This window comes from Lepisosteus platostomus, chromosome 8, assembly GCF_059453375.1.
Source record: "Lepisosteus platostomus isolate fLepPlt1 chromosome 8, fLepPlt1.hap1, whole genome shotgun sequence".
NCBI lineage: Eukaryota > Metazoa > Chordata > Actinopteri > Semionotiformes > Lepisosteidae > Lepisosteus > Lepisosteus platostomus.
In genome coordinates this window covers 6,371,679-6,386,052 of record NC_142618.1, presented here as the reverse complement: position 1 = coordinate 6,386,052, position 14,374 = coordinate 6,371,679, and the positions used below count along the sequence as shown (strand labels likewise).

At 39.3% G+C, this 14,374-nt stretch overlaps 1 protein-coding gene across 4 annotated transcripts; it reads left to right on the top strand.

Annotated features, from left to right (window-relative positions):
* The first annotated feature begins 287 nt into the window (after positions 1 to 287).
* Positions 288 to 13,197, top strand: socs6a (suppressor of cytokine signaling 6a). 4 transcript variants are annotated; one of them, XM_088642196.1, is made up of 3 exons: positions 288 to 680; positions 1,090 to 1,210; positions 6,845 to 13,197. In XM_088642196.1, the coding sequence occupies exon 3, from the start codon at positions 6,967 to 6,969 to the stop codon at positions 8,557 to 8,559; it is 1,593 nt and encodes a 530-aa protein (XP_088498322.1). In that variant the 5' UTR covers positions 288 to 680; positions 1,090 to 1,210; positions 6,845 to 6,966; the 3' UTR covers positions 8,560 to 13,197. The 4 variants fall into 4 exon arrangements, with proteins under 4 accessions (XP_088498322.1, XP_088498324.1, XP_088498323.1 ...); XM_088642198.1 differs by lacking the exon at positions 1,090 to 1,210; XM_088642197.1 differs by lacking the exon at positions 288 to 680 and having other exon boundaries at positions 689 to 1,210.
* Positions 13,198 to 14,374: the final 1,177 nt, after the last annotated feature.

Here is a 14,374-nt window from a genome sequence, read left to right as displayed (position 1 = left end):
CTGTTTTGTACTCACCAACAAGGCCTACAGTGAGGTATTTTTTACAGACATTTATGGTCTTAGTGTAACATTATCGTAACATACAATTAAGCAGAATGAAACACTTCACACTGCCTGCTTTTTCCAGATGCGATGCAGTTTATGCCTGTGTGCGTATATATATATTTATTTATTCTATTTGTCTATTTTGTTAAAGCGCCTTTCCACGCTGCGCGCACAGCTCACAGCACCTGCGTGCTCTCCACGCCACGGTTCTGCTTGAGTAAACACTCGCTCCAGCCCAGGGCCCTCCTCTCCCACAATGCAACAGGCAACAAAGGCAGAGGAAGCGAGCGACGGAAAGAGAAGGGGAAAAAAAGTTTAGACATTATTGACAAAGCCCTAGAGAACTGAAGCAGAAAGGGCTCTGGGCTAGGAATGACCACTGTAGTCATACTCGGACAGAAAAAGGTCATTTTAATGTTCTCGTCCAAGCGCAGCAGGAATCTCGGGCGGCCGGTTTTGTGTGTTTAGTTTGCGATCCACTCCGTGTGTTCAGAACAGCACTGAGGTGCGGAGGGGAGGGGGGGGGAGATGAAGGTGACTAGGAAATGTGATTTAAATGTGTTTTAAACCTTCGGGAGGTTTTATTCAGAACGCGGCCTGTGGGGAAAGTGGGAATCCGGAAGGGGGAAAGCTGGGTAAGTATCAGAAAGAAGAGTAAAAAAAATCCTAGATTGAAAGAAATGCTGCGTTTCTGTGAGTTGAGTGAGCTTTGTGGTGGCCGTGGGTGATTCTCCCGGTGGAAACCCGGGATAAACAAAGAAATGCAAGTGTCGTTTTGGGGTTTTTTTTTAGAAAGCCAGACGTTAATCGCAGACAAGTTTAGTTTTCTACTCGCGTTTCATGCTTGACTTGCTCGGAGACGGTACTTGAAGGCAGCTTGCGGGGGATCCTTTGTTGCGGCCTGTGGGTGTTGAGCCAAAACTTGGGTTTGTCTGTGTAAGGTGCTTCATCTTCCGAAAATCAAAACAAAAACAGAGACCGAGACAATATCGCATCCCTTACGTGTGTCCGTCCACTTCAGCGGGTATTGATTTTGTTTTCAAGGCCACTGGCGGGTCTGATCGGAGGATCCCTCTGCGAGCCCCTGTCTTCCAGCTCGCCTTCGACTCGAAATCGAGCCCCAGGCTCCACCGGTCCGTGGGCCCGACCTGCGGAGATCTTGGGGGTTAGTGTTCAGGTTATTCCTTCCCGGCTGGTTATATTACTCCTTGCAAAGCTTGTACGTTTAAATGTGATCGTTTACACGGTTACCAGGAATCTGCTGTGAGCTGCCAAGCTGTTTTGTACAGACCTCTCTGTTTGACATGTGACAGATAACTTTTACCAAAGGCGTAGATAAACAACGATAGGAAATTAAGTTAGAGAAACACCATTTATTTTTAATAAAATATTTTTTTAATAGTCGGGTGTTTAAGAATAAACTGAGCTCTTTTCATAAAGTATGGGCCTAGTGATCTGTATACTCTATGCATTCGGCTCTGCCAAGTCGCCATACTTTTAAAGTTGTGAAGCTCTCTTTTTTTCCTCCTATTCTTTTTTTATAATCGTTACTTTTTTATAATTCGGTAATCTCTCGATCACATAAAAGTAAGATTTAATAATAATGCACCATCCCAGACTGCTGTAGCTGATTATTACTGGCATGTTTTTTTTAAAGATCGGTGTGTTTATTTTCTTGTCGTCATGTAACATCAGGCTCATTTCCACTTAAAATACTAAACGCCACTTGTGCTCAGAGTCATGTTTTAAATTAGCCAGCGTCCGAAGCAAGTGATTTATTTCCTGGTGTCAAGTAACAAACCAAAAAAGGGACAGGATTTTGCAGCTTAATCTCTTTTATACCAGGAATGACATTTATTTAACTAATTTTAATAAACGGTGAAAACCCGCTCTAGTAAAATTGTATTAAATGATTCACTGCACTTTTAAATTCAGGCTTGCACACGCTTTGAATTATCACATGAGAAGTGGTTAAAACAGGGTAAATCCACTCACTCTTGTTTATTAAATCTGTGTTCATGCTGAAGCAGGGAAAAATGCTGACTTAAGTATGCAGAGTAAGAAGAGTGTGGAGCATAACCTTGGTTTTAACTAATTTTGATTACTTTGCAAGTTGGAAGTTTGTTGGTCAGCACAGTGATAACTTAAGGTGTGTGTTTAATTGATTTGTTTATACTGATTAAAGAATATCCCACAGATTTAGTAAGGCTCCTTTACTTCAAGTGAAGAATTTGTATTTTCCACACACTATTGGTTTTAACATCTCAGTGGCTTTTAAAATGAAAGAGCCCTGTGGTTGGTTTTCTGTGCACGTTAGAGCAGGTGTTCCCAATCCTGATGGTGGAGGTCCACACACCTGGTTTTCGTTCCAGCTATGCTCCGTTACACAGTGAATGCTTAATTGCTTTAATAACAGATCAGTTTAAACTGTTTGATCATTTTCGGTTCTTACACATTTGGGGTTGCCTTCTTACTAACGGTGAAATCGTTAATTCAATTAAAGCTTCAATTAGGTAATGATCTCAGCTGGAATGAAAACCGGCAGGTGTCCTGACCTCCAGGATCGGGATTGAGATCCCCTGCGTCCGAGCACTGCTTCCCAATCCCCAATCCCGGAGTGCCCCCATGCTTGCTTGCTTTTTCTTTCTTTCCCTAAAACTAAAACCCCGGCAGAAAAGTCAGAAAGCAAGCAGTTCAGATAAAAGTTTGTTAAAAATAATCGAGATCGTGTTACAATGAATGCTAGGTATCCCAGCGTTGGGACGCACTGCGGTAGAGACGTATTCCTAGATTACTATATTTTGTTGTCCACATTTTTGTATACTATGAACGGTATTACCCTGTTCCTGTTTTGCACTTCAGTAGAGTTTGCTTCTCTTTCTGTAAAACAGCAAATTTGGACTAAAAATTGCAAATTGATTGTTTTAAGATTAATCTGTTGGATATATGGTTGTGCAAAACACTCTGCGGGACATCTGTAAACACTTTAAAACCAGCAGTAAAACACCATTTTTTATTTACATGTTGTGGCATATGGAGAAATAGAACTGCTGAGAACCTGGATGCTCCCAGTTTCACTTCAGGTTTGAGGTGAATGATTGGATTTCTGAAATAAATTTCAAAAGTGTTAGTCAGATGCTCAGTTTTGCAAACGCCACTGTTTTCTTGAACAGCAGCAAACTATTTTCATATTACTCTCATGTTGGTAGCTCTGTTATCAGGATTTTTTAAACATTTTAGGGACAGACCTGGATTTGGTTTTCCTTTCCAGTGTATTTCCTTCGAGTTAGACTTTGTTGCTGTATACACCCAAGCTGCTGAGCGTTTATTACACCAAATGATTTTACAGTTCAGGGGAAGCAGTTATTGGTTTCGGTGCTGGCTGTGAGACTTTGGTCACATCTGAAATACGTCAGCCAAAGATGCTGGCTACATAAGTATTGTTTCTGCGGAGATGTGGTTCATTAGAAATCATTGCATTTTTGGACGTACGGCAGAATTTACATGGAGATTTAATGAATTAATTACTTGAGCAAATGGGTGGAGCAGGGGTTGGGTAAGTTTGGTTTCCTCTCAACCTAAGTGTGTTAAATTATTAGCACATGCATCTCCTCATGGCTCATGATTTGTAGCTGCCTGCATCTGTCAACCTGACAGTCAGTCTTCATATTTAAATTTAAGGTGTTCTGCAACTGTGCTGTGAGGGGAAGGACTCATTCTTTGCAGGCTTTTACTCATGTGATGTAGTTCCTTTTCTGGTATGTTGAGAAACATAGAGACTTACAGCTCTGGGACAAACCATATGTACACTGAGGAAGGTTATTTGTGTGTGGCATGTGTTCTTTTGCTGAAACGCGTTGCATTTTAATTAGAGAATGTTTTCATAAATGGACAGAAAAAATATTTTGACAGGATGCTGATTTTTATCCTGTTAAATGGAAGGGATGTGTGTTCTGACATAATTGGTGTATTGGGTACTTCTTCATTGCAGGTGTATTGTATAAGTAGACACCAGGGTTCTCCCTTCAGAAGGCCTTTATGATGTAGCTGTCTTCCAGGCGCTTCATCCTCACACTGAGAAACAGATACAAGACCATTACTTTACCAGCCCATTACTCTAAAGCACTTAAGTGGTGGACAAAAACAAACATAGCCCTCCAGGAGTGATAAGCCAGCTTTTGCAAGGGTCCTGTTTCAGACTAAGCTGTCCAGTGGAGCTGTTGTGTTCACATCTCTTCTGGCTTACATTACAGTGCTGTGTTTGGAATATTTAATATGGCTACTGATGACAGAAAGTCCAATTTTTAAAAGTCATCAACAGTAGGTGCAGTACACACAGAGACAGTGTCCTGTGGTATACAGTGACATTTGTATAGACAGGAATGTAGTTTCTGGGCCTTACGAAATGTGTTGTGGTTTTCCTCTGTACTGGTGGACATCAAGTAGTCTCAGATCAACGTGAAGTAATGCACATCCTCAATGTGATCAAGTAAGGAGTAATCGTAAACGATTTTCTTTGCCTCTTTATTTTGTTATAAAAAAGTACAGGTGGAATGTTATTAGGAGCTTGAAGTTGAGCCTAAAGATTCTCTTATAAAGAGATGATCTACGTTTTACTCTTGGTAGTGGATCACAATTAAATCTGCACTTTAATTTTTAGTTGTCTAAAACAGATGCTTAGAATATGAAAATAACAATTTTCCTGCTAGTGTAATGTAAAACACTTGTTTTGCCTTAGTTAAAACAATCTTGAAATTGTCTGGGATGAGGAAGGGAAATGGAGACCCTGCTGGGAATCCTAGGTGTAGATCCTGTTAATTATTGACATCTGTGCTGTGGGTCCACAGTAGAACAGTGTTCATTGCCTTGTTTAACTGCATTATCAAACTGGCTTGAGCACTACAGTGCAACACTTTAAGAAGGAGTGTTATCCTAATATCTTCTGGTGTTGCATATTGCCGTAATGACTGTAACAATTTTAAAACTTTCATTTTGAAATGGTCTTTCAAATATGAAAATATGCAATTTGCAAAATGACTTTACTATTTTGTCACTGTTAATTTGTTAGAAGATGGTAACGGAATTGACATTTTTGCAGTATTTAGTATAAGATTTTATTGGCATGACTTACAACTTGATCATGCAAACAAAAGGGAAAACATACACCGGTAGTCCCCTTTGCTTTGAAAATTTTGAACTGCTGTACATTCATGACGTAAAGTGTTTAGAAGTTGGCATTAGTGCAGTAATACATTAAAAGAGGTTTCCAAAATGACAGATGAAAGCTTCAGGAGGCTGAAATATACCTCCAGGCTTCTGGAAGTATATTTCATTGTGTTCTCTGAAACACTGTGAAGAGGAAGAAGTAGAAATCATGAATACTATTTTGCAAGTTACCTTTTTTTTCCACAAAACCTAAAGTTGGAGCAGTATATTGCTTAACCCAATAAACAGTATAATTGTTTTAGAAGTGTGAACACCCATGAGATATCACGACAGGGACTGTCCCAGAAAGAAAAAATCCAAGATGTGTGGTCACCTTAATTGTTTTTGTATGCTATCTGTAGCAGCAGGTCTGTTAACTGTTTAAACTGTAGTACAGCAAATCATTCAATGGATGAAGCCTAGGTTATGGCAAAGCATAATACACACCTTGGAAAGCTATTTTTTGTATCTTAGTAATTTACTGTTACAAAGGACCGTCTTACAATAATTCAGTTCATATATTTAAATCACGATTTTATATTATTTTAGAAAGCTTAGGTATCGCTTGATTTGAAGCCTTTAGGAAATGTGATTTTTCTGGATGATGCAGAAACATTTTTTGAGTTGAATCATGAGCACTTGAAAATAAAAAAAAATAATTCCAGGTCTACCCTCTGTTTAGTACTTTAGTTTTCAGGAGTGCTGATTTGAATGTAAAAAATAGATGCACAGGGAGCAGTGCTTAACAATGTTTTATTGCATAATTCATCAAAGGATTTTTACTAAAATCACCCCAAAAACCAAGGGATCAATTCCTGTTTTGGATGAGACTTAAAGCGTTACTGTTAAATCTAATGTTGGATTCAGTGCTAAATTATTAATGAGATTTGGAATATTCTGCAGAGATTTTTAAATACTGCTCATTGTAATAAAATAAACTTTTGCTGCTTCCAGGAGATTGTTTGGTGATCCTCAGTGGCTGCTAAGCTAATATAGTTGACAATAAACATATTATTCATTTTCTGAAGTTTTTGTTTTAAGGATCGTTTTGTGATAATTTTATGTATTGCTTTTTAGTACTGACCAGTGAATCATCACAAATGCTGCCACAGACCATAATTAGAAACTGATTTAAAACTGTTCTGTGTATATAGTCTAAATCCTCATATGAACCAGGGATTGTTTAATTGGAGGGAGGCTTGCTTAAAGCATTCTTGAAAGTGATTTTGTTTCAAGAAGAGTGTGAGAAAGACATTGCGTTTTAAGATAAAATAAAAAAGATAAAATAAAAGATAAAATAAAAGATAATAATGACAATTGTAAAGGCAAGATCCCAAAGGAGTAGTCGTTTCTTTGCTCGTGATTTGAAGTCTTCCAGTAGAAAGTACATTAAGAGGGTAAAAATGATTAACTTTCAACAAGCTACGTAAACGGACAATTAAATCCATACTTTTCCATTTTTCCTGAAATTGTCACCTTTGTTTTCAAGATACACTTTTACGAATTATGAATGACTGTAATATATTGTGGCACATTCTGAATGTTTTTGCAGGGTTGAGAAGCTAATCCATTTTTTAAATGTGTCCTGTTTTAGGGGATGGCTGTTCCAGTGTTCACATGAGCAGCTCTGGATGACCTCATGAAATCCACAGCAGTCTAACACCTTTTGAACGGCACGGGTGAAGACCGATCCCTACATCGGGAGGGACCTGCAGAATGAAGAAGATCAGCCTTAAAACGATTAGGAAGTCCTTCAACCTGAACAAAGGCAAAGAGGAGGGCGACTTTGTGGTGGTGCAGCAGCCGGCCTTGACTCCCGACTTTGTGAAAGAAGAGTCTATTTTCGGGGGTTGCTACAGCAAAGAGCTGGCGAGCTGCGACTTGAACGGCGACGAGGAGAAGGGCCATAAGAGCCGATCGAAGAGCGAGAGCCTCATGGGCACGTTGAAACGCAGGCTGTCCGCGAAGCAGAAACCGAAAGGCAAGGGGGGCTCTCCGGCGGTCAACTCGGCGGATGATGACGACACCTTCTCCTCTTCCTCGGCCCCCGTCGGCTTTAACGACGTGAAAGCCCAGCGCCCCCTGAGGTCTACCTCCCTCCGCAGCCATCATTACAGTCCCACGCCTTGGCCGCTCAGGCCGGCCGCCTCGGAGGAAACCTGCATTAAAATGGAAGTGAAGGTGAAGGCCTTGGTTCACTCGTCGAGCCCCAGCCCAGCTCTTAATGGTGTTCGCAAGGAGTTCCACGACCTGCAGATGGACGGGCTTTTCCAAGAGCAGAGCAGCTCCTTGAAGAACTCGGAGGCCCAGAATGGTGACTTGCATCTAAACATTGATGAGCACGTGCCTGTAGTTATTGGACTCACACCTCAGGACTATATTCAGTACACGATGCCTTTAGATGAGGGAATGTATCCTGTGGAAGGATCGCGCTCTTTTTGCCTGGATAGCTCCTCGCCCATGGAGGTGGTGTCGCAGATGGAAGGCAGCGCCCTTCATGTGGATGAGGGACAGGTTGACCAGGACCTCGTTATGTCTCCAGACATTTTCATAGACCCTTCAGTAAACGGACTCTTGATCGGAACCACAGGCGTGGTGCTTCAGAACCCGCGTGTAGATGCTCCGCCTCTTTCACCTCTGCTACCTCCACTCCCCAGCAGTCAGATCCAAAGGAACTTTCCGGGGTTAAGCGGTGCTGATGCCCAGGTTGCTGAAAGGGTACGACACCATTTAAATTTCGACCCGAACTCTGCCCCAGGTGTGGGAAGGGTCTACGATTCTGTCCAGAACAGTGGGCCGATGGTGGTCACAAGCCTCACGGAAGAGCTGAAGAAGCTTGCCAAACAGGGTTGGTACTGGGGCCCGATAACGCGCTGGGAAGCTGAGGAGAAGCTGGCCAACCTGCCGGATGGGTCGTTTTTAGTGCGCGACAGCTCTGACGACCGTTATCTCTTAAGCCTGAGCTTTCGGTCACAGGGTAAGACTCTGCATACTAGAATTGAACACTCAAATGGAAGATTCAGTTTTTACGAACAGCCTGATGTGGAAGGTCACACCTCCATAGTAGACCTAATTGAACATTCGATCAAAGACTCCGAAAACGGAGCATTCTGCTACTCGAGATCCCGCTTGCCGGGATCTGCAACTTATCCCGTTAGGCTGACAAACCCTGCTTCAAGGTTTATGCAAGTGCGTTCACTACAGTACCTGTGCCGATTTGTCATTCGCCAGTACACGCGGATAGACCTGATTCAGAAACTGCCTTTACCAAACAAAATGAAAGATTACCTGCAGGAAAAGCACTACTGACAATGCTAATGGAACTTACTTGCAACTTGCACTTTGGGAACAGTAATAAATTGTAAAATGGTTTACAAACATTCATAGGTATAAAAATGTTTGATGCCATTATTACGTTTGTTTCTTTTAGAAAAAAGGTTTGGTTTTTGTTGAATTGAGCAAAGGATTTGACCGTCGCTTAAGCTAGGAAAGTTCAGATTTGTTGTTGCTCAGATTTGGCTGTTTATACAGGAAAAATAAATTGTATAATTTTTATTTTCAGTTGGCCTGGATTTCTTTATAGGTAGATCACATGCATGCGGATTGAGTGACTTTCTGCATGACATTTTGTTTTGACAGACATGATCAATTAAACCTGGAAGGGCAATTCTGTCGTCCATATGAAGAAATGACCAAAGCACATGGGAATGTTGTGTGTAGCTTGAACAGGACGTTTTACGCAATGCTGTGTATTACAACATATGGTGAACTATAGGAATGCACAAAATAAGCGTACATCTTTTGGTGTATTTTCAGATTGTTGTTCTTCCATCATGAATTTAATCCACCCAGTCTAGCATGTTTTGTCTGTCCTCTTGAAATCAACAGCTGAAGACCTTTGAAAACCATTACATTGGTTCAGGTAGACAGAGCAGGAGGTAAAGTAGCTGAGAGCACAGGTGGAATGAGCAGGTGAAGACACTGCAGCACTAAAGGAGAAGGGCAGTTGAGCAATGCCAGGGTGTAGAGAGCATCTGGTTTGTCCAGTCATTAGCTCTGCTTTTATGCTTATTTTTTTCCCCTGGAATTTCATTCTAATGTTATATCCGTTAAATAAGCAGTGTGGTGGCATGGTGTATTTCTGAGTAAAAACTCTAATTTGCTCTGCTTTCTCAGACCCTTTCTAATATGCATTACTTCAACCCTCTTCTCATTGCATTTAAAGGTTCATGAAAGTAGGGTTTGTGAATATTTTTTCTTCCAGAATTCGCTTATTTGGCCATCAGATAGGAGCTAATACAGGCATGGGTTAAATGTAAAAACTTACCTGTGATGAAAATACTTTTAAAAAAAAGCTGTGGAACAATAGCTAACGGCTAAAACAAAAGCTTAATAGCTATGATGAAAATATTATAATTGAATAGTTGCAAATTTATGAGAAACGTAGGGAGTTGAGGCAAATTCAGATGTTGGGGGGGGAAAGATTGTGCAGCTTAATTGTAATTTTAAACAGTCTAAACAGTCATCAAATGTGCTGTATTTTCAGCATCAAGAATGTGCAGAAGGTTTGACTGATGCAAATGTAGGTAAAATGAAGGAAAACCATAGTTTTGAAAATCTAACACTTAAAATATTTTGAAACTTAAGACTGTTTATTTGTTAAGTTTATTAACATTATAATGAAATGTTAACTTAATGCTACAATATGGTGATGCATTTGAACCTCTAGCGCATCAACTCTTGATTGAAAATATGATCAGATTCTTCATTAAGCATAAAGAGACCGAATATTATCGGTATACTGATTTTTGTACCATTCAGTATGGACTGCTTGTGGTTGGATATTGACCACAGGAGCTGGGCTATCACATTCAGTCTTAGACTAACTGCTTACATTTTGGAAGCTGATTTTAGAAAGTAAATGCATTTACCAAGCCAACACTATATGACTACACTGCGGTTTTAACGTATTGCAGATAATTTTAGCTAAACACTTTCCAGACTGTTTCTTGAATTCCAAATAATTGTCATCTCTTAATAAAGCTAATTTATTAATGATATTGAAATGCAGTTGTTTGGATTATATATTTAATCAACTTTTCTTGATGTTTAATCACATTTAGATTAAATGTTTTTATATTTGGCTCTGCCTTAGGGGCTTCTGTTCTCAATTTAGTTTTCTATGTAAAGTACTAAAAAATGGGCCGATAACATTTCATTTACTAAACATCAGTATTAAGAAGTTTTACAAGGAATCATTTGAATTTGCCTAGAGCACCACTGATATGCTATTATTGAATTAAGCGGATAGGATTATTGTGGTTTCTGATCAGTGTCCAGTCCTGGTACTGTATTTTTTGCGGTTTTAATTAAATGACATAGAGTTGTAAGTAATCTTCGCAAAGTCTGAAAACAACTTGTGCCTATTGGTGTTGCATTTTTAATTACAGTATATATTGGCTTATAGCTCAGACCTTTGATGATGTGTGCTCTGCAACTCTGCAGAACTTCGGTCTCTAATGCTGAGGTACCTATGCAAGCATTTCACTTCACATCCTTTTGACTTTCCTCTCACATTTCCCTGTGAAACGTCTGTGGAAAAATCTGTGCAACAACAAATTCAGAAATTTGAATTTAGTTTAAAATGTCAGTGCTGCAAAGTGGTTTTTTGTTTGGGGATGTGTGGTCTCTTATTTCTAAAAAAAAATGGCATATACAACTTGACAAATTTAGATTTTTTATGTGAAAGATTTTTATGTAGGGATTTGTTAAATTATAGACGGATTCATATCTTTTTTTCATTCTGTAGTATTTTGATAATCAAATGGACAAGACTGCTTCTTTTGAAAGCTGGTGTACTCATCATCCACTTAGGTTTCTTAGATTGTTCAAAGAGGCTTTCTGCATTAGCTCAACCAGATTAATAGATGGGCACATCTTTGTTTTTGTTTTAACTGAAGTATTTCTCACAGTTACATGTTACAGATTCTATTACCAGTTTGTGTAGTCTGCAGATGTATCCAGAGATGGCTTATAGTAGTGTTACTGTTTCAAGAATAAACATAAGGTATTTAGGCATTTCTGCATGGCATAAGGAATCAGCACTGCCATAAATGAACAGTATAGAAATTGGTGAAAACATGGGTACCTTGCACATCGTTTGCATTCCTCTCATTAACTTCATGAAAGTTTGAAATGCCTTTGTTAGACACACTATTTCTTCTCTACCATGTAGCATTGCTGAGATAAAAATCAATTCAAGAGCATATCATTTGAAAGGGAAGAGTATTGTACTCACTCAGAGGTGTTTTACAAGGGAACCTTTATATTCAAATCTTTTTTCCCCCTCTGTAAACTTCTTAGAAATTTCTAAAACGTTTTTCTTTGTTTTGTTCCGAAAACATAGAGGCTAGGAAAGTAGTTGGAAACGAATCATCACAGACACTTGAGAACACACTCTGGGTGTCTTAGCTGTGGTCTCGAGAAGGAAAAATTGATTGACGCTTCTCATAGGAAAAACTTTTTGTCAGCTCAGAAGGTTTTTGTCAGTGTTGAGTGTCTTTATTGTGAGGCCTTGAAGCCAAGACAGGGAACCCCAGAGCTGCAGGTTATGCTGAAGGAATGAGAAGGAAGGAGCTGAATTTGCGAGTTAAGGAGCTTTATTATATATTGCTTCTGGGTATGTGCTGAAGAATAATGTTTTATGGAAGTATGTGTACTGGCACAGAGATAATATTCAATTATCACATGTCCAGGGGCAGCTTCAGTGCGTCTCTGAATAAGCTGTGGTATTAATCTCTGCACAGTAAAAGGGACAGTGAAGCATTATGGGATGGCATTGACATGGGGAAAGGTATGAAACTATTAGGAAATGCAACAATAAGTGTACTGTAGTCATGGAGGAAAATAATACCTTGAAGCAGAAGTCTAAAATCAGATGGCAAAAGTGACAGCCGTTTGTCAAGGATAACGAGCTAAATGAGCTGGTCTCCATGGTCTTCCAGCTCTTATTCATTCAAACATTTGTGGTTTAGAAAGATGGGCTTAACACCAGATGTCACTAGTATGTACTAATATGGCGCACATTGGAAACTATAAGAACATGTAGAGTTAAATTATATTAAAAAGGGTTAAATGCATTCTGTCCCAGTATTAATTTGTTTGTGTTAAAGCTCTTTTTTTTTTCTTGTAGATTGGACTGAAATATAAAAGTGTTCCTGGTATATATTGCAATATTGTTTTTCTGCTGTGGTTTTCCAAATACTTCAGTGGCTGGTTGCAAGGATTTGCAAGTAATTTTAAAAAGGATTGTTTTTGCCTTGTACATGTTAGATATTCCATGGTGTTGCTTGTTGGAAAAGCTGAAGCGTAATTAGTGTAATGGTGTAAAGCACTTAACAAGCTTCACCTCAGTAATTTTATTTTCATATGCGTTTTATTTTGATGGACTTCATGCTGTGAGTGAAAGTTTACATTATATTGTATACCATATTTTTTCCCATTTGTTTTTTTCCACATATGACATTTTGGTACCGTTTTTTAATTGTTTCTGATGTGTCTTACACATTTTGTGCTGCTTGATCCTTTTTTTTTTAATGATTGCCTTCTTATTCTAAGAGATGGGGGGGGAGTCAATAAAAATGTACATACAACTTACATTGGTTGTGATCTTGGGAAAATCAGATAGGTGTACATTTTGTGAAACAGTTAATATGATGGTGATTATCATAACAGAGCATAGATAGGAATAAAGAACACTTAAGTTTACATTTTATTTTTTGTTCAGCAAGTTGTCTGACTACATCAGAGTGTGAATTATCCAAAGTCCATTTTTTTCTATTTTGTTTCAGAAAGGATCTATACAGATTTCTTGCACATTTTTGAAAACAGTTTAAAAGGGTTTTTTGTATCTGTTGATACAAAATGTAAATAAAAGTCTTATTCACATTTGTATGGTAGAGATGTCTTTATTTCTGATATTTAAACCCTTACCCTGATTATACATGTTTCTCTGGTGTGTATATAGATGAGAAATCTTAACGGTGGTTGTAACAGCATCATAATATTGTAAATCATACATTCTAAAGTACTGCTCTAGAGATGAAGACATAAACAATCTCAGTAGCTGAGCTTAATTTTGGTGTCCTGGAAATTTGGGAGATGTGGCTTCCAAGTTGTCCTTTAAATTGGAAGCAACTGTTAATGGAAAAGGTGATGTTGCACACAAGCTTTAAATTAGAATTAGACCTTTCAGGCTGAAAATCTACACTGGTCTTCCTAAACAGCTGAGAACTGTTGTCCGAAATGTTCTGAAACATATTTTCATCCTTTAAACTTTTGAGTATGTTATAAAGGCTTCTTTTATTTCTGCCGTATGGTGCACCTCAACCTGTGTCCTATCTGTGGGAGGTAATGAGATAGATCATTTGAGTTTGGAAAAGAAATCTGTGAAGGCAAGTAGTCCCTTCTGTAGGTTTACCAGACATTCTTATCTTACAGAATGATGGGCTGTATTGTCCATTCTTCATTGTGATCTCTGTATTCAGCAATGTCTTTGCATCCCTCAACATCGATGCCTGCTGCACACTTCAGAGTCGCTGTCTGTGTGCTAATCTAGCATGCTCCCTGCTCTTCTCAGTCTGCTGCAAGGGTGGACCCCTGACTGAACAGCTCTTGCAGGCCATGGGGACTGTGGGTGGCCCCTCTGGAGTGGTTGCATTCTTTGACTATCTGGGCAGCCGTGCTGGGATCCTGACACTGTGCAGTCTGGGCCAGAGTGAAGTGGCTGGGGTCAAGTAATCCTCTTGTAGATGACTGTTTTCTAGAACTGTCTGCACCAGAGTGACCTCATTTCTGCTCTCCAAACTGGAGCTATTCGCTTGTATTTGTGTATCACTGGGAATCGTTTCAGCCTTTGTCAGGATGTTCCAAAAACAGATACTTGCCATCTACCTGGGAAAACTACCCAAAGATCCAGTTAGTAGACTTTGCAATGTTAAGAGATGTGTTCACAAGCATGTTCATTTACAATGTCATAGGGTCACTTCACATCACCAGACATTTTGTTGCTTCATTCTAAATTGCGGACAATGACAACAATATGGCGTCATTAGAATTTTCGCAT